The sequence below is a fragment of the Melopsittacus undulatus genome, chromosome Z, assembly GCF_012275295.1.
Source record: "Melopsittacus undulatus isolate bMelUnd1 chromosome Z, bMelUnd1.mat.Z, whole genome shotgun sequence".
Lineage (NCBI taxonomy): Eukaryota > Metazoa > Chordata > Aves > Psittaciformes > Psittaculidae > Melopsittacus > Melopsittacus undulatus.
Window position 1 is genome coordinate 54555802 of NC_047557.1, and position 25609 is coordinate 54581410.

Here is a 25609-nt window from a genome sequence, read left to right on the forward strand (position 1 = left end):
CAGGATGACAGCAATAACTTACTTCCAAGTCAGTCAAGCTCCTTAGAAGGATCAACCCTTGCATAAGGTCACTGAGATACACACAGGACAATTTTTCTGCAGCCCAGAAAGCAAACAAACTAACCTGACTACAAAGAAATAACAATGAGCCAAGCAAGTGGAAAGAGCAGCAAGAGCAGTCCCAGCAGTGATTTCAATCACATTTTCCTACTGCATTTTTCATTGCTGAAGGCTCTTCACTGGCTTTAACTGTGATGCTGAGCCACTGATCAAGGATGAATGGTTTCTGTGGTCACCATTCCCCAACAATCAGTGCCACCGGCACTGCTGTACTCATGGTTACTCCATGACCATGTTCAGAATAGGTCTACCCACTTGCCTGGATCTGCCTGGTCTTATTTCAATTGAATATTTAACACAAGAGAATAGACATTCCTACTGCAGCAACCACCATGAGAAACAGAAAAGACAGGAAGAAAGTAGAAGGCAACCAGTTCTTTACTTCAAAATAAAAAAGTGAAGAATCTGTTAGAAAGTTTATTCAGATGGCAGCTGTCGAAAAAGGTTGCTTAAAAGCAGGGTGCAACTTATGCACAGCAGTCCCCAATTCCTTTATTAAACTAAAACAACTTTGCTCTTTTCCACATGCATATTTATGCAAATAAAGTGGAAAATTTAATGACACAGCTTTCCAAATGTCACATGTACACACTTTGGTGGGATATATCCTTTTTCAGATCATTTTCTGAAAATATTCACAGAATCACAGAACCCCAAGGGTTGGAAGGGACCTCAAAAGATCATCTAGTCCAACACCCCTGTAGGAGCAGGGTAACCTAGAGTACATTACACAGGAGCTTGTCCAGGCGGGCCTTGAATATCTCCAACGTAGGAGACTCCACAACCCCCCTGGGCAACCTGTTCCAGTGCTCTGTCACTCTTACAGTAAAGAAGTTCTTCCTGATGTTAACATGGAACCTCCTATGCGCCAGTGTACCCCGATTGTCCCTTGTCCTGCCCCTGGATATCACAGAAAAAAGCCTAGCTCCATCATCCTGACACCCACCCTTTACATATTTGTAAACATTGATGAGGTCACCCCTCAGTCTCCTCTTCTCCAAGCTAAAGAGACCCAGCTCCCTCAGCCACTCCCCATAAGGGAGGTGTTCCACTCCCTTCATCATCTTTGTGACTCTGCGCTGGACTCTTTCAAGCAATTCCCTGTCTTTCTTGAACTGAGGGAACCAGAACTGGACACAATATTCTGCCTCTTACAGAGCAGCACTTCAGGATTTAAATGTTTTCTTTTAAAAAAAGCCTGTGTTTAAGCACTTTGGTGTATCAGGGGTATTGTAAAGAACGTTACTAACAGGAATATTTGAGCAAAGAGTAAAAATAAACACAAATTGCAAAAAAAAAAACAAAATTAATAGCTTGTAGTTAAAAATAATCATGCTGAAAAGACAGATTCAAGAGCTAGAGACATCCCAGAAAAAATTATTCCATCACTTGGGGAGTCTGCCCACTCTGTACAGTTCAGGTGTCTAATTGTGACCTGCTATGGTCTAACTGCTATGACTTGCCCAAAAATGAGATCAAGCAGAGGAATTAATTATAGCAGTAATCCTAAGAGTGGCAGTGCATGATCATCAACAAAGCATATTGGAATCAGATCATAGATTAACCATAAATAAAAGAACAAATACAGAAATACTGAATTATTTCCCTTTGCTTATTTCTCCCTTTATTAATGGATTTTGTGTGTAATTTTCAGAGCTCTTTCAACAATAAGTTTGATTACAGTTTCTGAAATACTTGCTTTTTCAATCTAGTGTCGCCTGTGCCCTAAAGCCAAAAGAAGATCCACTCCTATAATGAAGCTTCAAACAAATGACAATTTTGGGCCATCTGTTTGGACACAGAAGAGTAGCAATTTCTTATGAAACTAACTCCCACCTGACAATAAGTAATTACCTAACTGCACAGCAGAGAAGTTATGTGCTTACCAGGTTTTCCCAAGTCTGACAAAAAGGATGCAAATACAGACAATGCTACTGGAGTTATACAGATCTCAAGTAAGCTTGTTCTCACAACCTGAACGCTGATTCCTGTGGCTCTGGGAGGAAAAAACAAACAAACCCCCAAACAAAAACTTTTTCTCTGCCCTATGCGAAATTCACCATATTCAAGGACAGTTCTTCCAGCCAATAATGTCTTACTGCTAATAGAGACTTTGGACAAGAGGAACCTGGAGTGATCAGAGAAAAAGATACCAAGAAATAAAAATGCAATTATAAGACTAGAAGGAGAAGGAAGAATAAAAGGGTAAACAGAAAATTGTTATTAACTGTTATATGTAGTAGCAGCTCACCTTTACATGTTGCAGCTGGCATGGTCAGTCTTGGACTACCGACCACTACTGTCATTCGTAGATTTCCACCTAGGAACCAATTTCATAACCATATATCAATTTAGAGAGGGCAGTATGAGGGAAACACTAGCTTTGTGGGTCATTTGGAAGATGGCAACAGCAGAAGGTATGACAGGGTGCTAAAATTATGGCCATAAGGATGTAAGAGACAAATATCAGCACAGCACGCAAGACCTTGTTAAGAGCTCTCTGAAGACTGTACACCTCTGGTGATCTTCCCCTCCACAAAGAGAAATTTAAATCAGGAAATATGCACTTAAGACCTTTTGGAGGGCAGTGATCATCTCTTCCTGACAGCATGATGAAAAGTGTTCCCTTTTACACAGATCATGTTTATACTAAATGAAAAGGAGCATAAGATGTTTCTTCATAAATAGCTCTAAAGATAGATTTCACAGAAAGGATAAAGGTTAACATTTAAAGGAGAAGAACTTTTTAAGTTAAAGCACTAGGTCAGGGTAAACTGCTCGTGAAGTTACCAAAAGGTTTCTAACCAATCCAGGAGTGAAGGTCTCAGACTGCTCTTCCACGTGGGACAGCAAACAGCATGAAATAGCAGTGTCCTCCAATAGGTTTGAATCAGCCAAAGCAAGACAACGGGACTATCCCGGGCAAAAAATACACGAGGCCCCGTGTCGGTAGCCAGCCTGCAGGTAAGCCGTGAGGTTATTTTCCCTCTGTTGGACAACATGGTGACGGGAGAGGGCTTCCTCTAAGGTCCTGGAAATTGATCACGGAGCAAAGAGGTAGGATGTCAGTGCATCGACTTGAGTGTTAAAGCCTCAGACCGAGGTGTTAGCGCGGCTCCCGGCTGCGCAGTGTTAAACCCAAGACAAAGACGGGTCTTTTCCCAGCCTCCTGCAAAAACGCACACAAACACCCATCTTTGCTTTGTGCTATTTTCTCTACGGCTAAAGGTGTTATACCATAAAAGCAACATAAAAATGTCCGTGGCTTGCTGAATCGGGATCTCAGTTTTCACTTGTTTCACAAGTTCACTTTCACTTGTCGAAAAATTTTGTTTTGAAGCAGAAGTGCATGGAGAGGCAAAGAGAGCAACCGGCGCTGGCTTTCCCTACGAGTACGCAGTGCCGGCGAGGGACTGGTTCCCCGTTCTCCCTAGCCGAGGGAAGCCCCCCGTTCCGACCCGCAGCCGCTCCGGCGACGGGCAACCCGGGGACGGTTCTCGGCGCCGGAAAACCATTTAATTTTCCGGTGCCGTGAGGGTAGTAGAGCCCCGCGGCAGCGCCCGGGCAGAGGGTTCCGTCGGAGCTGTCCTGGGACGCTTCCCCGGGGAGTAAGCAGGCAGAGTGGAGGGAACAGGCTATCTCCAGAAAGCCTCGTTTTTCCCCTGGGAGGCCCGGGGGTGCGGCGGCGACTACAAGTCCCGGCTGCCCGGGGAGGAGCCGGCGCGGGGCTGCCGCTCGCCGTCCCTCGCGGCGGGAGCGCAGCGCAGCCCAGCGCCCGCAAGTTTTCTCGCCTCCGGAGCTGGGCAGTGGAGTGCACCGAGGGCTGCGGAAGGGAGCCAGCCGGGGAGAAAAAGGGAACTGGAAAAGGGAGCCTTGCAGAGGAGCCGGGCAAGGGGCTGTGAACTGCAGCCTTTTAAAGGAGACGGGGAAGGGAGTGCGGTGCGGAGGGGAGCTGGGCAGGGGAGCGTACGGTGGTGTCGGAAAGGGGAGCCGGATCGGGCAGCCTTGCAAAGGAACCCGGGTCGCGACGGGGAGCCGGGCAGGGCAGTCTCTTAGGGGAGAGCCTCGCTCCCCCCAGGGCAGCCGGACAACGCGGGCACCCAGCCGGAGGAACGCAGCAAGGACGCCGTGCCAGCGGCTGCGGGGTGCGCAGCGGGGGACGGTGCGGGGTGCCGCCCCGGGGCCGGGCGGCTCCAGCCCCGCGGGTCCGTGGTGGGCGGGCCGGGGGCCGACCCCCCAACAGCCCCGGGGCGGGGGCGCGGCGGCGGCCCCATGGGCGGCGGCAGGGCTGGCTCTGCGCGGGGGCCGCCCGCCGCGGCTGATGCCGCTGCCTCCCGCCCGCGGGGTGGCTGAGGCGGGTGGAGGGGCTGGGGCCGGGGGAGGCGGCGGGCGGCTCCTGGCCATGTGGCGGCCTGGGGTCCGCGGGCTCCTGGGCCGGGCGTGCTTGCTGCTGCTGCCGCCCTGTGCTCTGGTGCTGACGGCGGTGCCCGGCTCCGCGTCCCACCCGCAGCCCTGCCAGATCCTGCGGCGCATCGGGCACACCGTTAGGGTGGGGGCCACCCACCTGCAGCCCCGCTCCTCCGCTTGGCCCGTGGAGGCGGCGGGCTGGAGGCGGTCGAGTGGCAGCCCCGAAGGGGTGATCGCCACGGGGCCCCGGGGCAGGTGGCCGGGAGGCGGCGGGGAGCGGCGGCTGCCCCCTTCGCCGCGGGACGCGCTGCTGCTGGCTGTGGCGAACCTCAACAGAGTGGCCGGGCTGCTGCCCTACAACCTGTCCCTGGAGGTGGTGATGGCGATCGAGGCGGGGCTGGGCGACCTGCCCCTCTTCCCCTTCTCTTCCCCCAGTGCCTCCTGGAGCAATGACCCCCTCTCCTTCCTGCAGAGCCTCTGCCACACAGTGGTGGTGCAGGGGGTCTCCGCCATCCTCGCCTTCCCGCAAAGCCGCGGGGAGATGCTGGAGCTGGACTTCATCTCGGCGGCTCTGCGCATCCCCGTAGTCAGCATCGTGCTGAGCGAGTTCCACCGACGGAGTCCGGTAAGGCGCCGGGGGGTACGCGGGGAGGCGGGCAGGGCTCCCCCCGAGCAGGGGTAGGCAGCCCAGTGCTCGATGTGGAGGCGGCACCCGCACCCGGTTCTCTGCGGGTTAGGGTTCTGGATCCGGCTGGTGTCTGGGCGGGACGTGGAGAACGTGGGAGCTGTGTAGCGGCTGGGATGAGGAGGGACCCTTGCCCGACCCCTGCCCGGGAAGAAGCCCTCTGAATCTGGGGCCGTCAGAATCACTTTTCTCGCCTTTGTCTCTTCCTGTATCGTCTCCGTGTTGGCCCTTCCTCTGAGCCCTGAGCTAGAGGGGAGAATCGTCCTCTCTTTGGAAAGGAATAGCTCGGTGGCAAAAGCTAAGTAATGAGCCTGAAGTCATACACCGCGTTAAGTTGTAGACTTGAGAAGCGGTGTCCAAGATGCACACTGGTGAGAAGCTGCTCTTCTGGTGATCCTGAGCTTAGCTTTTAGAGGATGACATGCTTTTCAGACAAAAATAACGTTGTTAGCAAAAAATTGGAAAAGAAAAAAAAAGAAAAATAAAAGGCTAAACCTAACATTCAGGGTGTTTACTGAATTTGTTACTGACCTAAATTCTGCGCTCTCATGGTGTGTGGGCAGTGTAGGTTGTTCACCAGGTGACACTTCTTGGGGAAGTTGTTCACTGTAACTTGACTGCTTTAAGCTCTCTAAAGCATTAGGATTTTCTTTACTTGTAGTTCACGCATTGTTGTTAGATCAGATTTTTGCTAAATTTAATTGCCTAACTAAAATAGTAGAAACTAAATTCTGACAGTATCTGTGTGTGTTAGTGTAGCTACAATAGTAAAAACTGATGACTGTCTTAGGCACAAATATTAGTTGTATCCAACAGGAGCTAAACTTTCTATTACACAGAGATGGCAATTGTCATGGTGTAGACCTAGCCAGTAGCTCAGCACCATGCAGCCGTTCGCTCACCTACCTCCAGGTGAGAGAATTGAAAGTATGTAAACCCTATGGGTTGAGATGAGAACAGCCCAATAACTAAAGTATAAGACAAAACTACTACTGCTAATAATAATAATCACAAGGAAAATAATGGGGAGAAAATGTAAAACTAAAAGGGATAAGAAAAAAACAGCAATGAACACAAGTGATGAATAATACAGTTGCTCACCACCTGCTGACTGATACCAAGCACAGCCCAAGCAGCAATCTGGGCCTTCTGGGTGACTCCCCCCAGTATATGTACTGGCATGACATGCTGTGGTATGGAATACCCCTTTGGCTAGTTTGGGTCAGATGTCCTGTCTCTGCTTCCTCCTGGCTTCCTGCCCTCTCCTCACTAGCAGAGTATGAGAGACTGAAAAGTCCTTGATCAGTGTAAGCATTACTTAGCAACAGCTAAAATATCGGTGTGTTATCAGCACTGTTCTCAAACTAAAGCCAAAGCACAGCATTGCACCAGCTACTAAGAGGGAGAAAAATAACAGTTGCAGCTGACACCGGGACAACAACTTAGTGTTACACACTCTGGAAAAGGTGATAGTTCAGTATTTTGCAAATGTGTGTTTGATGCCAGTAATCATCTTCAGGCCAAAGAACTGGAAGAAAATGCCCTAGTCTGTGTGACCCATCCAAGGGAAATCATGAATGAAATGGCAGAACCTGCCGTGTAAACAGCCAGGAGAAGTAGCTGTTTTGTATAAAATGAAGTAGCTCAACTTTACTCTCAAAATGTAATCAGAACATAAAGATTACCAATGATTTTACTTTGCAAAAGTAAATGTAAAATCCTGCCAGGATCACCATTGGACTTCTGTATTTTTTGTGTTAAGACTGTTAGAAAAGTTTGGAAAAGAAAATCTGTGCTAGGAAGCTCTTAGTCTGTAACTGAAGGTGTGTGACTGCTATATGCTGGTCTGAACTCTGACAGTTTTCTCTACCACAGCAAAATTCATGTAACTCAGGTTTCTCCAGATTTGTGCAGATACTCAAGGGTGATCAGTGCCACTGAATGCCACTTTCGATGCAAATTGAGTGCCAGTAAGTAGCACCCAAGTTTTCGCAGTTACATCCACCAGTTTTCCAGCTACACTTGCAGTTGCAATGGAGGCAGTAGGAAAAGTTCCCTGAAGACCAGATCTTAAGCCCAGCATTGTATTTTGATGCCTGTTAAAAACAGAAATAGTTTCTCTTTCATCTTAGAGATGGGTCTATGTTGATGACCCAAGATGTGTTAAACACATATAGCACAGTTTAGCGCCATTACTCCTTTGCAGAAACTTCAAAGCTTCTGCTTAACTTTCAGATTGCTCTCAGTGGGGAGACAATTGGATCAATCCGTTCAAATCAGGACTTTGCTTTTTAAGCAAACATTTAATTGTCATTGTCTCTAGTGACAGTGAAACCAATGCTGGCTGAAGAGAGTCCATTTTTTTTTTTTCAGTTGAGCTAAAAAAAATCACTCTTCAAAGGCTCTATGGATTTAAAAAAAAAACTTCAGTCTTACTTAAAGTCCAGCAGGTAATACAAGTGTATTAGTCTCTCAAGACGGCTTGGAGAGCCTGACATCTTTCTGAACACTCTGTTTCATACTTTCACTCAATAAATACCATTTTAAGCCTAACTCTGGAGGCATCACTCTTAACTTCATCATTCTTACCTCACATACTTTCCAGAGTTACAGGATTTCCAACAGCATCTTGGACCTTAGGAATCCCAAAGATATTGATCTCAGCACCCTTTGGTGTGTTAGTGCCTGCTGTAGGAAAGGATTTTGTCACCTACAGTTTCACGCAAGCACTGGCATAAAATAAACACACCATGGACTTCCTACCTTCCTGGTTTAATGGCCCTGGAGCTACAGACTGGCAGTTTTAGAGGAAGTGTCATAGGTGAGACAGATTTTGCTGATAAGGCCCAGCATGCAGTTTTCCAGAGACATTTTCACATTATGTGAGGACAAAAACATACACATACAGTTTATACTGCTTTTGCATGTTTCCATCATTTCTTCATACAGAACTTTATTATAAGCATGTTGATTTTTGAGAAATCTTCCCTAATGTTGCAAAAAACCAATACTTAAAATGAAAAGATAAGGATCCAGAATTGAAATACGTTTCAATAATGCTGGCTGTTGCTTCTGTGACATTTGATGATATAATTCAAATATGTAAGAGTGAGAGGAAATCCACGTTGGCACAGCTGGGCAACAATAGTTATGTAGATACCTAGTGTATTTGAGTGCCTTTGAAAGTCTGTTTCTCATGAAATTATACTCTCCTGAATAAAATTAAAAAAAAAAAAAGAAAAAGACTATAGTATTCCTCCATGACAATTAACAATCACAAGAAAACAGCCATCACAAAGTGTGGTACCGCATTTGTTCTGTTACAAGCAACAGCTTTTGAGGGAGGCTCGTTATTGTGAGTGGCAAAAAGCACATGTGGCTTGGATGCTACACAGGGTAAAACACAACATCTTTCATTTTCGTATGTATATGGGATTTAATGACTAACATATACTGACAATAAATCCAGATGCTGGTATGACCTAAAAAAAGCTGGTTAGTTTTTTGAGTTTACTGTCAGTCTTGTAAATCTTCATGCTCTTGGTAAACAAAAGTAACAATTTAACACTAACATTCAGCAAGCAAAAAACAGCGGGATTTCTTCACTACTAACACAAATGCAAATTGCACTGAAGCTTTGACAGCTCATAATTTTGGAAACAGCAACTCAAGAGCACTGATGCCATTAAGGCAGGGCTTGTCACATTACATAGGTTTGTTCTTTCATTCCAAAACTACCAACACTATTAATAATTTTCCCAGGGTTTGTACAGGGAAAGGATCCGTTCAACATGAGCCATAAATACAGTGATATCACTTCTAGTACCACAGTTCAGAGCCAAGAGTCTGAGAAGGATAGCCCATAATATCCATTTTATATATGATGCTATCAGAAACACAGGGGAGATCATGTTTGCAGGAGCATTCTCTGAACTTCAGAATTTAAGGAGTATTTTCAGTGGGTTTCAGATAAATCAGTACTTTTGATGTCTTTTGACATGAAAAGGAATCTTTTCAAAGCAATGAAACAGAATAAAGTAAATGTGAATAATCAGTGCCTGCATAGCTAGTCTGTGCTTATCTGGTTTCCTGAGGAGCTGAAATTGCAGCACTGCTTATTACTTCCAAGACTTAAGAGAAGGTCAAAAGAATAAGTCAGAGTTTTAGGTTAAACAGTGAATTCACTGGTGAAGTAGCAAGCTCAGCCTCAGAAGAGATGCTGTGAAAAGAAACCAATGATTAATGTTTAATTTTTGGTTTGCTTTAAGGAGATTATGCTTTCTCTTTAAAACAGCTTTATAGTGTGTGTGTATAGACATCTAGATATATATAGATACATATATATTTAGATATAGATGATATAGATATATCTCAAACCAGCCTGGGTGGGAAATTATATATCTTTCCCTTCAGAAAATAGCCAGGAATATCACTATGTGTATGGTTTCCCGAGGAGTCATATTGACCTGCCAGACACCTGAACCAGTGAGGGCAGGCAGAAATTACAGCAAGGGAGTGGAGATGTAGAAAAGCTTCTGTCCAGCTAAATGCCCAAAGATGTTTTTTCTCCTTCTTCAAGCCAGAATTGCATTTTTGCGTAAAAATTGTTTTGATCATCTGAGAAAAAAAAAGGTTTTAAAATCTCATTTTCTGGAAGAGATTGTGAAACATACGCTTAGCTGTATGCTCTGGTAATTCAAACCATCATTGCTAGCCTGACATAGTCCAAATGTTGAAGTTTGTACTAGTAGTTACTGTGTAGATGAGGAATATCTATTCAGTCTTTCCCTGTGATCACCAACCCTTCTCACCTCACACTGCATAAATGATACATATGGCATGTACCTTTTTTTTGTGCACTTCAAGAGGGTTTATGGAAGGTGCCTTGAGGGAAAAAAAAGGATAGAAATTGAAAGGACATGCAAACAGATGTTCAGGTGCTTCTCTTTCAGCTAAAGGTCTCTGTTCAGTTTTGCTCATAGTGAGCTTTTGAAACTTGGACAGTTTAGGCCACTGATCTTTGAAGTGAGAATTCTTTTGCATTGCTGGCTAATGTAAAAAAGCTTTGTGTAACATTTTTCTTTGTAGCCAGGTGTCCTGTACAGTCATTAATTCTTTTAAACACAGATTTCAGGGGCATAGCTACATTTTGCTGGCAGTGCTGTGGTCCTAGCATCATGTGAGAGGTCTCCTGTCTTAAAAAGCAACTAGGTAGTATTTACTAACTGATCCAATTTCCTGCCTCTCGCATGCTTTTCCCAGTATCATATGTTGTCCTCAGGTTGTTATTTTGAGAATGTTTTTACTTGTGCTCTTGTGCTGTGTTTGACATTGTCAGCTGTGAAAGTACCTGTTTTCATGGTTGACTTGTGTTGTCAGCTGAAGCCAATCTGTTACCTTTAAGTTGATAAATTATCTGTGTTGAAAGAAAAGGAGTCCTTGTTTATATTCTTGTCTATGGTCAGAAAGCTCTTAAGTTTTGTGAAAGTGATACTGGCATAACATTTGGGAGTTGCATTGGCACCTTCTATGTTTTGTGGGTTTTTTTTCACCTTGTTTAATGCTCAAGGACTGTTTTCTCTGTGTGTTGCATGCTTGATAACACAAGAAGTCATCCTTGTCCTCTAATTTTTTTAAGGATAGTTCCACTATCAAGTTTTGCATGCTCATAAGCATGGGACAATGAAAAGTTTAAAAAGAAAAATTAATGTTTATTTATCCCTGTTACAGTTTTAAGAAGGATTAAATTCATGATGACTTCAAAAGACCCTTTTTCAGAATGGAGAAAGGGTATTTTGACTTTCAGTTCTGTCCCCTGGATCCTTAATTTTAACATCCTGTTGAAACAGAAGGAACCAGAACTCTGATGGGGTGAAATTTTCTAAAGATCACCTTTCAGTTCTCTGTCCAACCCATCTCCTTTGGAAGAAAGCCCCTCAGAAACTCATTGAATTCACTGTCCTGACTGGGCTTTTAAAATTAGGGGAACTTGCAGCTTAGAATGTTTTAGCATGCTGTATGGTACATGTATACAGCATTTTGAGGTGTTAGAATATATTCTTTTCCCAGCTGTTTTGTTGCTTATGGAGGAGCACATTTTGGAGGTGAAAGTGTTTTTAGGCATATTAGTTCAAGACTTTGAAGTTGTATGAATTACTAAAAAGTTGTTTAGTATTCCTTGCCACCCAAGTCTCAGTGAAATTTTACAGCAGGGCTCTTACTTAATCTCCTTTAAGTTTCTTCATCACTTAACTTGGAGATCATAAAGGTGTTCTTATTTTATAGTATTTGTAATTCGTAATGTAAGTTGTAAGGCTTGGTTTGCACAGCTACCGTTCACAACGTTATTCATCATCCATAATTTTGTGTACATTTTTCTTTTCCTCGCAATTATTATTTAAGGAAATGTTGAACATGTCACAGTTTGAATGTCTGCTTGTTTCATACTTAGGGGTATATGAATACTGCAGCCTATGAAAGTGGATGGTGCAGCATTATTTGAAATATTCATTTGGGTGACTTCAAGTCAACAGCGAGCAAACTATCTCAAAATCAACAAGGGATTATTACCTATGTTTAGAATGTGCACTGAGTCTATAATTATTTGAGGTATGTGACTCTGTGAATCCTTAGATAAAATTATGTGAATGATCACTTTGTTCTTTCAGTACATCCAGTTCTGTCAAGTTTTATCAAATCACTTGGTAAACTTTATGAGTTGTGGTATTTTCAACTACATCAATTCCCTTTGAAAAAGGTGGTGAAGAGTTAAGATTTAGGAAGAGAGTAGAGAAAAGGTGATTGTTATAGTTAAAAACTATACTAGTAGACATTTACTATGTAAATGGAAAACAAGTATCTATATTGAATTGACACTAAAACTCAAAAGCAAAGATACCTGCTTTGTAGTTTGATATGGATTTGTGTATTAGCCTCCTTCCTTGCTGTACTCATCATACTAGATTATGGAGAAAATATCTGAGCTGGCTAGTAGCAAGATTTTTTCATTACTTATCCTGTGCTGCTTCTCTGATGCAGAAAAAGCTGAGTTAACACAGAATTTAATACCATACATGATGTTTTGTTGGTTTTTTTGTTGGTTTTTTTTTGCTATTCTGAGTGTTCACAAAACAAAGTCTTACTGACTGTGTAGCCTAGAAGAGGTCTTTCGTAATACACTGCACAAGCTGATGTTGATAATGAATGATTAAACTATGACAGGGTTGAATTGTTGGTTTTTACTGAATGACACGCATTATCAGAGGAAACACCAAAAATATTTTTTTCACTAAGTAAAAATTAAAATTTGGCCAAAAGAAAAACATATTTAAAGACAATCTGCTCACAGGTATTATACGGATACAAAAGTTATGGTACCGAGCAGATTATTAACAAAGAAAACACTCTAGAAATGTGAACTGGGGTGCTCCGTATAACTTCCCCCAAGAATTTTTCCACCAAAGCCAGAGAAAGCACCCAATCTTTCCACTAAAATGAAAGCAGAGTTATGGAAATTAGAAAACAGACAAGGATCTTATCATGCTATATGCTGTTCAGTTCAATGCTTGCAATTAAATTCAAAGACTACTTAGAAATATTCTCATCTGGGATGCATTTAATGATTTGTTTACTATATGCTCATGAAATACTGAAAACTCACAGAAGTTTAGGTTGTGTTGAATTTAGTTACAATTTTAAGCTATCAAGTAACACATTTGTCTCATGTGTTTGATTCTTTTCCTCTGTGGATTTCCATGTAACGTTTTGATGTGAAAGAAATCCAGTCATAGTATGGCTAGAATTTATGTATTTAGTCTAATTAGCAGAAAATTGGAAAAAAGCACAGTTTCTTTCAAAGAAAAATCAAGCTGTAAATTCATGGTCCTGTAGATATTACTGAAGGGCTTTTAAGCAGGGGAAGGATCAGCTTTTCAGCCTGATTGAGTGAGTATACCGAATCTCACTGCAATAGCAATAGCAGAGTTTATTCTGAATAATTGCAGTTTATTCTGAATAGCTGAAAGGAGAAATAGAAAAGAGAGGTGAGAAAACAAGAAAAGGAAGTAAGAAAACTAGAAACATAAATATCAGTGGCACAGGGAAAGAGAAGGAGAACATAAACTGAATTGAGAAGAGAAGGAGAAGGAAAAGGTGCCCTTCTTTGTATCTCCTTTTGGTGATTTCAGAAGCATAAAAACAAGGGAACTGAATTTTGCGTGAAAGCACTGTACAAAGATCTGGGATTACCAAGCACAGAGTGAAACAGCTCACCCAAGTCAGGGTTGAATTAACAGGACTGTCTTGATCCCTGGCTAAGGACAGTTACTTCCAGTGAGTAGTCCTTCCCCAAAAAATAGTGCAGACCTCCCAGGAAACTGCTAAGCCAGCATGTAGGAGTGGAACAGAGAATAGATCAAAGATAGATAGCACTTTATTGCAGCTTCTTGTAAAGGGTGTGAGGCCTTGGTGTGGGTAGGTGTAATTAGTGGAAGCCTTTTTTTCCTCCTTGGTGCTGAGAATTATAGGAAAAGAGACACACCTGGGTATCTCAGGGCTTGGTCCCACCTGATGCTCAATCACCTGGGGTCAGACATCTGTTCAACATTTCAGAGTGCCAGGAGACAGACCAAGTTCACTTGGCTGCATGCAGCAACATACCAGGAGGTACTCAAAGGGATTTCCTAATAAATAGGAATAAATTCAGAGACAGTGGCTTTAGGATTGCAGCTTTGGACATCAGCAACTGTTCTTTACTTGTGGTCTGGCCCTGAAGGTCTCTACATTTTCCCAAATTCCCTGTCAATCTGACATGGGAAGCTGAATTTGTTCTTAAGACCATGGGGAGAGGATGTGCAGATGGTGGAAGTTGCAGAAAAACTGGGAGAAGGATCTAAGCTTGAGTAGGCAGCAATGGTAGATGATTCATTTATTAAGGGAGTCACAGTTGAGCAAAGCCATTTGTGCAAGGAACTCCTTGTGAGTGTGAGTAAGAAGTTTACAATCTGGCCCCAAGTGCTTCACAGCTGTCACATCAAACTGCTAACATTACTCTTGGTAATTATGAGCAACTACATGAAGAACTCAGCAGACACTTGATAGCATGTCATACCACAACTGCAATAAACCACAGTAATTGTCACAGGAGGCCTTTGCAGGGCACTGCAGCCAAATGTTTCTGTGAAGCTAGCCTTGGGACTAACTATAAACAGGATTGCAAAACATAACTATTCAGGCTTGATGTTCACCACTCAGTCCTGAGCTTACTCTGTCATTTCCTAACAACATAATACAGTACAGCTATTCACAAGCATCTTGCATCCCTGTAGCATCTATATGCCTTGTTGGTGTAAGCAGAGGGCATGTATGTACTGCTGCTTTGCTAGCAGCCATACCTATCTCTGCAAGGTATTCAGTTCATTATCAGCAAGTTGAGAGATGGTGCTGAACCTCTTGGATGCGCCCTGCTGCATGGCGTCTCCCTTGCAGGAGTGGTGAGCTGGCAGAGCTGTCAGGATCTGACTGGAAGGTTTCCACTTCACGCCTTTTTGAAAAGACCTGGTGTGCACTGTGCTGGCTAATTAACTTTTATCTGAAATGTTTCAGTCACCTGAATCTGCATGGCTTCAGGCAGCAGATGGGGAGGTGGAGAATGGTAGGGAGAAGAGTGAAGGTGAACACAGCTGCCACTAAAGCACAGTAGCTGAGGAAATTACCGTGATCATTTGATTGTTATTATTATACAGAAGAAATCAAATGTTACGGAATTCAGAAGCAGGCAGCATTTTTATCTTTTCTTGTATTTTTATTACTTTCTCTTTCCCAGCTTTCATCTGTGATGATAGTTTCCAAGGCCTGTTTTACAATGTGGAAAGTATTTGAAATGTGTTATAAAAATCTATGAATATGCTGCACGGGCATATTTTAAACTTTTAGTATTTCCCTAAAGGGATGCTATTCCACCTCCAGCTTTTTTAACACTGTGAAGGAAACGATTGCCCTAGCTGCTCGTAAGGCGTTTTACAAGACTTTCTAACTTAAGACAGAGCTAAAAGATGAGATAGATCTTCAAGCATAAACTGAGATTTTCAAAAATGAAGTTTTGCATTTGTTGCAAGGAAAGAACTATTAGACATAGCAAATAATAGCCTGAAAGAGCATCTGTATTATGCACCAGGCTCTCTCACTGATGCTACTGATAAAGCAGTTACATTACACTCATCTTAATAGCGTACTCAGTCAAATCAGCTTAAAAAGATTTTATTTTCTTTTTTTTTGCAAATCAGATGAAAAGTCATTATTATGAGTTCACAGTTTGATAATTTTCCGGTGCTATTTTAGATGAAAGCGTAATTATTTATCACATTCTCAGAGTATAAGGCTTACTCATATATAACAGCTCCTTGTAGGAGCACAGTTTTTTCTATGAATTTACTGTATTCAATGTAAGCATTAGAATGTGGGAAAAATAGATCAAACCTTTACCTGGAGCTGATAGCTACCCTCTTTCAAGACTGTACTGGTACTGTGATTTACATTTTCTTAGTACACTAATATCATGGAGTTTTTATTTCTACATTGGAAGGGCAGTTGTGAAAAGGTGAAAAAGTTATGTGTCTGGGTTTCTTCTTGTTTAAATTGCCTTGAGGCAAATAAGGGTGAATAGTTGAAGTATAAAGTATTAACTGTTTTCGGTTTAAGCTTTGAGACATGAAAACTTCAGACATCATTACACTGTGTTGCACTTCCCAAAAAGGAGTTTCCAGGAGCTAATTCTTATTTTCAGAGTACAAAATTAAATAAAACTTTGAAGGAAGGCTCTGCTTTTCTGCCATCTCTCCCAGTCATCCAGCAAGACACTACATACACCAGTAACATTTAGTGCTATTTCCTTGCTCCAAGACCACAAAAGGAGATGGTGTGGTGCTGTATGATCCCTATATCCCCACTTTGTTGCCAGTTACGCAAAACCGAATGCACTGCCTGGTGTGACACACAGCTGATCTGCTGCTGTTGGCAGCTACCTTCCAGTGACACAGAGGGGCAGCTCATGCCAAACTTTCACTGGCATGTACTACAGAGCTAATGAGGGGTGAAATGATGAACCACAACATCAGTGTTTGTTCCTCAGAGATTTTGGGGTAGAAAAAAAAAAACACACATTAGCCACCTCTTTTAAAGCTCATATCATCATGTATCAGTATAGAAATAGGCTGGATAGACTGGTATAGTTAACAATACTATTGTGGCCTCTGATTAGGAATCTTGCATCAGCAGTCAAAAGAGGGAAGCCAAAATTATGATTATTCAGTCACCCTTATGATCATCTTTTATACATGAATTATTTACATAGTGCAGAGTACTTACACAGCTGTTAATTAAAACCTGTTTTTTTTTTCATTCAGTTATACCTTTAACATCTCTTTACACTTTCTAATGATATTTATTTCATGTTCATTATGCCATATTTTGCTTAATGTTATCTTTCATTGTATAAATAGAAAATCCTTCAGTGCAGAATGCTTGTGGGAAAGGATTCCTCATACTGAGAATTTCTTTTGAGAGAGAGATGGGTTATCAGTCTGTTTAGATATTTGATTTAGATATATTTTAGATATCATCTGTTTAGAATATTGATGCCCAGAATCCCCAAGCAGCCTTGGGGTTTTATTCAGCTACACCATTTTTTACCTACTCATTCATTTTCATGTGGCATGCTCATTTCACCTGTACTTTATCTTGCCCATTGGTCTTTGTTCTGATGCCCTGTCTTCCACAGTAGGGTAATACAGATCCTGGAATCTTGACTCCAGAAAAAGACTGCAAGGCTCTATTGTGATAAAAATGATCAGCAACATAAATTGCTCATCACTCACTGTTCATCACATTCTATGAAGAGCACCAAAAATAAGACACTTATTTATAAATAGCTCAGCCTGCTAGATTCCAGTGAAACTCAAATTCATATCTTCCTACCATTTTGACAGTGCATATAAATATGTAACATGTAGTTGTGTGAAAGTTAGCTGTGCTGCAATGTCCTCCTTGGGCATTCACAACCCTTACAGGTTTACAGCAAAGAGTAAGTTGCAAATTGAGACTTGTGGTGGGATTCAGTATACCACATCTTTAGCATAAGAAAGATGCTTTGCTTGACACAGAATGGAAGCTTGTTGCCTATGTCATACAGCTCTTGTATTCCTTTCCAGAAGTGTAATGTAAGAGGAAAATGAAGTGAGAATTCACAGTGAATAATACATCTGATAACCACAGAACTTTTTTTCTGCCTAAAAACCACCTGAAATTTCTGGAAGCATGAACAATATAAGCATTGGGAATAACTGCATCCCAAAACCTTCCAAAACATGTGTGAAAGTGCTTCCTTTTACTGCACTGGCTTTGAATAGGGACCAGCTTGAGATACAGGTTTGGTTGGTTGTCTGAGTTGCATGATTAATTGGTTTTGTCTTCCAATCTGATATACACAGGAATTGGTGATACACATGGAAACTGAAACTTGCAAATACTGAAAGTGTTTGGTTTTGCTATTCATTTTCTATGAGCATTTGTCCTAGTGTAATTTGACTACTGAAATGTTCATGAAAAGCAAATGTTGATGAGAACAAGAACAGCTGAAGTGAATCATTTCATTCATGTGGTTATCTATGTTGTTTCTGATGCAGTTGCCATTATTATAAAAACCAATGCAATATATTAATAATTCCTGTTCATGTAAGTGCAGTATGGCTTTGCTTAGGGTGAGGAACTAGTCCAACAAGGTCTGTGGCTTACAATATTAAAACTATATTCATAAGCAAACTTGACGATTCTATCAACTTTAATTTTAAATTTTACCTCACTTTGCCTTATTGTCACCTGAGAGTTTCCTTAACTTAAAAATTTATAGAAAGCCATTCACTAAGATAAAGAATAATTCAGACAATTCATCTTTTTGTGGATCCGTATTATGCCAGCACTGTGAGAGCAACTACCTGAAATAAGGATGGAGTGAGAATGTAGCTGAGCTCTTCTCCCAAGTAACAAGTAATAGGAGAAGAAGAAATGGCCTCAGCCTGGAAGAGGGGAGCTTTAGATAGGATATTAGGAATAATTTCTTCACTGAAAAGGTAATCAGGCATTGGAACAGACTATCCAGGGAAGTGGTGGTATCACTGTCCCTCAAAGTGTTCAAGAATCACGTAGAACAGGCCTGTAGTGACATGGTTTAGTGATGGACTTGGCAGTCCTGGGGTAGTGGTTGGGCTTGATGATCTTAAAGGTCTTTCCCAACCTCATTGATTCAATTGTTCAGGGTCTTCTGAGAGACATACAAAATTAATACAATCTTATTAGAGAATAGTAAGTAGAAAAATTGATTATTACAGTCAGTAAGAGAGTGGGAAATAAATATGCATTTGACCACTGAACAGGGGACTCAAATGGGAAATTCAGTACCAGAATAGTTGCTGGTCTACTTAGTCCAGGCATAGAGAAGTCCAGCTGAATTTCCTTGTTTTGTCAGAAGTTTCCTCTGGAAGGTTAAATGTTGTCTAAGGCTGTCACAGTCAGTGGTAACCCCTTGCCTGTCTGTAATGATGGTCTGATTCTACATGCGCATTTGACCACTACTCAGTGTAACAACAATATGGTGGCCACTGGAGCTGTTGTGTGGTGCTGCAGCATCCATCCTCTTTAAGAGTTTTAGTGGCAAGAGAAAGAAGCAGCCAACCCAGAGAGCAAGTTCCCTGCTGTGCACAAAATCTGTTCTTTGCAGAGGAATTCATTTGATCTGAGCAGTGCTTCCAGTCACACAGCATGGGCCAGACCAATGCTGCCCTCCTGGTGGGTTTTTTTTCCCTTGCCTTCACTGTGATCTTAGACGGTGTTGTTACAGCAGCCTCACACCTCTTTGCCTGGTGTTCCCTACACATGGTTTAACAGTCCACATGTGTGTCAATTAATATGTTCAAGCATGCATAAAATGTTCAGTCATTTTAAGAGTGGCCTCTAAATGTTGCTCATCTTTCAGAAGACAAATGCAAACATTTCAACAGAAGATCCCGCTTTCTGTGGGTGACTCCTTTATTCTCAGAGCTGGCTGGCTGTTTCACTCCAATTTATTAATAATACATCCTGGTGTTTTGTGTGGTACCTGATAAAGGTATTTAATCAGGGAATTTTACAGAATATTTCAGTTCCTTTGATCAGATGGGACAGTGCAGCCTTTGTGTTGATGCAAAATGCTAAACAATATTGCAGCAAAATTCAGACCTTCCAGGTATTTACCTTCCTTACTTGCATCCAGTTCTCTGAAATGTGTAGAAGTGTAATTTATCTTCTGGAAAACTGATCAAGGCTTGCAATCAAGTGCTAGAATCACGTAAACAGAGCAAACTGAAGTGGGGAAAGAAGAAAAAATGCATTCCTATTTCTTCAGTAAGTATGCATTTTTTTGGTGATTTTGTTGTTGTTGTTGTTGTAGATTCTCTCTCCCTGAAGCAGTACCGTTTCCTTCAGAGAGAGACAGCAGCTTTGATTGTATGTTCTTGCCAGACTCATAGGAGCGATGGTCTGTCATCACTTCCTTCCAGGTTGTCTGGGGGAATTAGATACTCCTCTGCAACACTTCCCCTTGTTCAGAGAGTTAAAAAGAATCAGCAGCACCAGAAATAGTCGATGCGTATTCCTCGTCCCCAGGCTTGGTTCAACAGACTCTGCAGAGTCATTGCAGGTTATTTGCATGGAAATAGATAGATGCAAATATCTTGCTGAGATTAGTGAGACATGACACTTTCATACATGCATATCCATGTTGAACTCCCAGGGCGCACTTCATTTTCACTGGTTCTTACCCTCTCCTTTAAGAGGATACAATCACCCACTCAAGAAGCAGAAATAGTACATGACTAACTATGTCACAGAACAAATGATTAATGCTAAGTAGTTTGTGCTAGCTGTTTGCAAACAATCCGCGTGCCAACAATTATGCTGAAGCAATTTTGTGAATACCTAACTCAATGTATTTTGCATAACTCAAGGCTGGCTCCCAAATCATTAAACTCATAACTTCTGTCTCGTTTGTTAAGTTCGTAAATGGCATCATTTCTTCTTGTCCATGGAACTGGTAGTGCTAGGCTTGGCTGTGATGTTAGTCTGTAATGCTGGACTGGTGAAGGATGTAGGAAGGATGGTGAATGAGGTGCAATTAAAGCAAGTCACAGCTGCTGTGTTTTTAGAGTTTACAAGCCACAAAGTGCACAAGAGGGCAGTCGTATTTAGGCAGATCCATTAATACATCTGATATTTTCAGATTTGCAGCTATGCCAATAAGATGTTATTTGCCTTAGCCGCATCCAGGGATCTTGGTCTGGCTGCCGGACTGTGTCAAAACACTCATAGAGTTTGTTATCAGGAGCTGAGGGCATCTTTGTCAGCTGCAGTCTCTCATCAGCTACCTGCTGATGTCAGGATTAAAGAGCTGGCCTAGAGAGAGCATAGCAGCCATATGCATCATCATGTGGGCCAGGGCAGGAAAAGCTGAGCTGTGAGGAAAAAAATGTCTTGTATGTCTGTAGGAAGCTGAAGCACAGACAAGAGTTTATTGATTCATTTGATTTGGAGTATCTGAGAGCCTTTTGTGCATCCCTAGCAGATCCTAAAGCACAAAGCTCTTAAAAAATAAATTGAATACCCAATGTACTTTGGTAATTAGTGCTTTGCAACTAGCGTAGTGGTTTTCAGCTGTCACAGAGTTGCACAAACCCTAAATAACTTTAAGGAGGAGATATATTTTAAAAGAGGGGATACAGGGGCAGTGGAAATGACAAGGATTTTCAGCAGAAAAGGTAGAGCTAGTATCAAAAAGAAAACTAGATTTGTAAAGGCCTTTCCCCTCATTTCCATGCTTCAAAGCATTTTTCTCATGAGTAACATCCAGCCTGTTAAGTTGTTGCTACTGCTTTTGTTATTTTCTCATGAACAACTCCTTGGCAGATTAATAAGGCAAACCCTATTAATCTGCCACAACAGTTTTTTTCCTTTTCCCCTTCCAGAACAGTAACATAGCCGTACAAATAAGATTTTGCGTAAATAGGTAGGATTAAATACTTTATGTACAATGAAGTACATTTGGTATCTAATTCCATCAGAACAATTTGTCCAGCTATTATTTTTTTCCATAAGGGTAATAGTATATTAAACTTCCCCACCACCAAACTGCTAGTAAGAGCAGTGCACTGAGTTATTTTTGCCCATCTGCTGTTGAGTTTCTCATCAACAAGATCCCGTATTTCTTTGTTGAGTATAGATTTCCAATTTTTTTCAACTCTGTGCAGTTTATGCAGCTCTCCAGCTCCACTAGCAGTATGGTGCTAGCCTCTGTTGCAGAGCTTGCCCCCAGGCTGTGTACTGAGCACTAGCGGCATAACAAAAAGGAAGGGAAGGCTGCAAGGCAAAAAGCTCTCTTTTTATGGCAGAGCTTCTGTGCCCCGGGCAGTTATTGGGGTCCACTGCCACCAGTATCGTTTATCCATACAGTGCTTGTATGCGATTGCAGCAGGAAAGGGAAAGCTGATGAGCTTCTCCTGACAGCGTGATACTGGAACCAGCCGCACTTGCCATAGGCAGAGCCAAAGGAAAAGAGAATTACATTCATAGAATTACATTCATTTGTCCAGTGCCGGTGTCCTGTGATTAGTGCTAGCTTCTGGCAAGGGATGGTGTCAGACAGCAATATGAATCTTCAATACAGCCAGATGGTCCCATCAAGCATGGCATGCTGTTTTTCCTAGTTTGTATGGTCACATATTTGTCTCTGTTCTGTGCCCCCTCTCACATACATATGGTTGGACACAGTACTTGAAACCTGTGAACTATCAAATTAGCTCCACAGAGCCCAAACACAGTACAAAGGAATTATAATAAGTATAATTCATATTTTATAGTGATTTACAAGCTCTGTGCAATCGCTTAATTGTTGACCTATGTGTCCAAGCTAGGTGCAGAGGAACAGAAAATCTGGTAGCAGTAATCTATGCAAGTATTTGTGCAAAATAGGGAGGTGATGGTATTGTGTGTTTTCTGTCAAGCATTTAGAGGAGAGCAGAAGACTGAGTCACAACCAGGAGCTGTAAATATTCACTGAACGATCTTTCATATTATAAATCAAAGGATGAAACAGACATAAGTGGTGATTTTTGGTAGGTTCTCCCAACCCTCTTCACAATATTGCTGTAAGCCACTTTCTGCTGTCTGAAGTACCTACTACAGTAAGGTCTTGTTTCATAACTCTGTACCTAGGACTCTTCTGGAATACAATGAATAATTAGAAAGTTGCTTATCCACTTTAAAATAATGGGGAAGTCATATTGTCCAAATGGTTGCAGACCTGGGGGCCTGATGAGACAAGTATTGGTGGGATGGGTAACACTAGTCTGGACAGACAGGCCAGTGCACTGTGAGTATTGCAGTGGAATAAATGCTCAAATTATTTAACAGTAACCCATAAAATAAATCACTTTTTGTTACTTTCCACATTCTTTATTTATTGAGGCAGCTGTGTCTAGCACTGGAAGGAACGGGAGGTTTGAGCCCTAGATTCTGCTTCTGGCAAAATCGTGGTATATTCTCCAAAACCTGTGGCCTATTTCCTTATCTGTTTGTTTTCTTTTTTCCACTGTGACCCCTCCCTGTGTAAAAAGGTGTGAAGTATTTATCTTGCTATAGGCCTTAAGATGAGCAGAAAGATGGAGAGCAATTTCACAAAGGAGGAAAAAGCCTGGTCCTGATGTGGTGGTGATCTGTGCCTCTAGGGACACTGCGGACAGGGTTATCCCCATTTTACAGAGAGGGGTTTGCTTGAAAACAAGAGACAAGAGGAGGCAGGGATTTTAAACCATATAGCTTGTTTTTTGTGTTTGACAACCAGCCAGAGCCCCTTTCTCCTCCACCTCCTCCTTCTCTCTCTGTGTCCCTTGGTAACGGGCTCTGCACAGTCACACACTTTGTGGGTAGATGCTATGTGCTTTGTTGGAAACTCAAATGCTTCTGCTTTTGGGGGCGTGAGGTAGGCGCCTCCTGATTACAGGATCAGCCTTATTCTGTGTTTTGCATGCCCAGAAAAGCAATTTGCAAACTCTGCTGCAAACTTCTAAGTTGTATAATTGAGGTTTTTTGGGGTTTTTTATTTTTTTTTTGGGGGGGGGTGTTTGTTTGATTGGTTTTTATTGATAGATATTAGGATTTGGAAAGAAAAGTGGGGAGCAGTGATTTAAAAATTATAGTGAATATAAGCCATTAAGCTTTGCTGCATTTTCAAAAGACAGACTCTTTTCCTCTGTTGAAAGATAGTAAATCTGCAGCCGAGGAGCTAACGAGCATCACACCCCCAAGTTTGTTTATTTTTTCCTCCTGAAACCAACTGCGGATATTGAAGGGCACTTACCCTTGAACTACTGCTTATGCAAACAGACTGCCTCCTGCTGAAGAATGTAGGTTCCCCACCTGATGCAATTAGTGAAAGGTGCCCAGTGAGGTGAGGATGCCTGTGCAGGGTGAGACCCTCCTACCCCAGCCGGTGGGGTAGCATCAGGTGGGCAGCAGTGGCATTTCACAGCCACTCGGGATGGCACGTCCCAATGGCCAATCCCCCTTCTCAGCTCCCTGCCGACTGTGTTTGTTTTTAAAAGAGATATTTGTTTGTTTTTTCTTTGTTTGTTTTTATTATTTTTTAACCCCTGCACACCCTCTGCCCTGTGAGCCAATTGTAACTCTTCTCTCTGATTTCCCATCTCTCTAATTAAATCGTTGGTGTACTAAATAAGAAATCTCAAGTGGAGATGTTTAAATTCTGTTCCTGATTTTAAGCCAAGCAAGTACACACAAGAGTTCACCTTAAAGCCATGATTTAAGTGTCTAGCTTCAGAAAGATGAGCCTACTAACTTAATCAACCCTGGCCTCATTTAATAGAGTTAAGATATCAGTCTTTGCAAGGTTAATTCTCAGCTTTCTTTCATAAGAGAAATCAATATAGAACAAAATGCACCTGTAGGTAAAATTAATCCTGTGAAACATGCCTGGAGCAAGGCACAGCAGAAGTGGATGTGATGACGAGCTTATGCTGGTTTTCTGAGGAGTGGGACATGGGTCAGCATTAATTCTCCCACTGTATATTGCCATATACAGCTATCATTTCATAACTTCATATGGCACATGCTTCATAGCTTCATGTATATCGTTATGTGGCACAACCTGCGAGTATTTCTCCAACAGGGAGGGACCCATGTAGAAGCCAACTTGATCACTGGTCATTGTTCTCGAGGTGCAGCACCCAGTGCCTTGCAATAGGCAAGGCTGTCCTCTGCCTGGAGGTGCTGTGTGCAGCAGCACAGCCCTATACACCACATTCTCAATTTGTTCTATGGCATTGGCTCAGGATGAACAGGGAAGGTTTTTCTGTTGAATTGCCACTTCCTTCCCCATTTGTCTACAAGATCAAATGACCTAGTTTCACTCTGCTGAGCTGCAAACACCAGATAGCATTGCACAGCCTGTTTGTAGGCACACAGTCATTTGTAAAAATAATGAGACACAGGAGTACTGCTGCTGGGGATGTGGGGAATCCAAGTGCTCAGGAAGAGCTGAAGACACTTTCAAGTGGTGCTGGAATTGGTGAGTGAAAATGATGGTTCAGATTTTATTCCTTGCTGCAGATGTTAATGATTGGTAAAATCTACTTGGATTAAAAGCTGCATGGGAGATCAAAATGGGCAATAGCTGGCTTTAGTAGAACTACTTTTAGCTACATAACATGAATCATTCTGCATATCCCCCAGCCTTCTCCATACCCCCTCTCCTTATAATCTGTATTTTCTTTCAGAATTAATTTGTTCTTGTTCTGTAAGAATTTGGTTTATGCCTAAAAAGCTAGGCGATGCAGAAAGTGTACTCATAACTTGCTGTGCTTGGGGAAAAGTAGCATTTTCTAGTGATACACTGTAACATGGCTGTAACAGGGCAAGGATGGGAATGTCCTTGCAACAGCCTTTTATGGTGAGGATCCTGGCAGGAGAGACATGCCAAGGCGTCCGTGTAAAGCAGTGCTTGGCAATGTACATTGTAATGACAGCCTTGATTGTCAAATTTCCTGTCAGCTCTTTTGCTGTGTTAATGGTAGTCCTCAAGAGGAAGGCATCAGAGCAAACACCACAAGCAGTTAACCTGAACTTTAGAAACCCTTTCTGTATGGGAAGCCAAGAATTTATTGTTAGTCTAGTTAAATTCTTAGCAGTTTTGTCAAAGTAGTATTGGTTGTGCCAATGATGCTAACACAGGCAAATTATTCAAGTACTACAGCTCATTCGCAGTAATTATATGGTTCAAATTGCCATATACACAGTTCC

At 42.1% G+C, this 25609-nt stretch overlaps 1 protein-coding gene across 1 annotated transcript in view; it reads left to right on the plus strand.

Annotated features, from left to right (window-relative positions):
- The first annotated feature begins 4441 nt into the window (after positions 1 to 4441).
- Positions 4442 to 25609, plus strand: part of GRIN3A (glutamate ionotropic receptor NMDA type subunit 3A) — a 71575-nt gene continuing 50407 nt past the window's right edge. The window contains exon 1 of the mRNA XM_005155051.3: positions 4442 to 5152. Coding sequence (XP_005155108.2) covers positions 4442 to 5152 — 711 coding nt within the window. The remainder of the gene's footprint in view (positions 5153 to 25609) is intronic.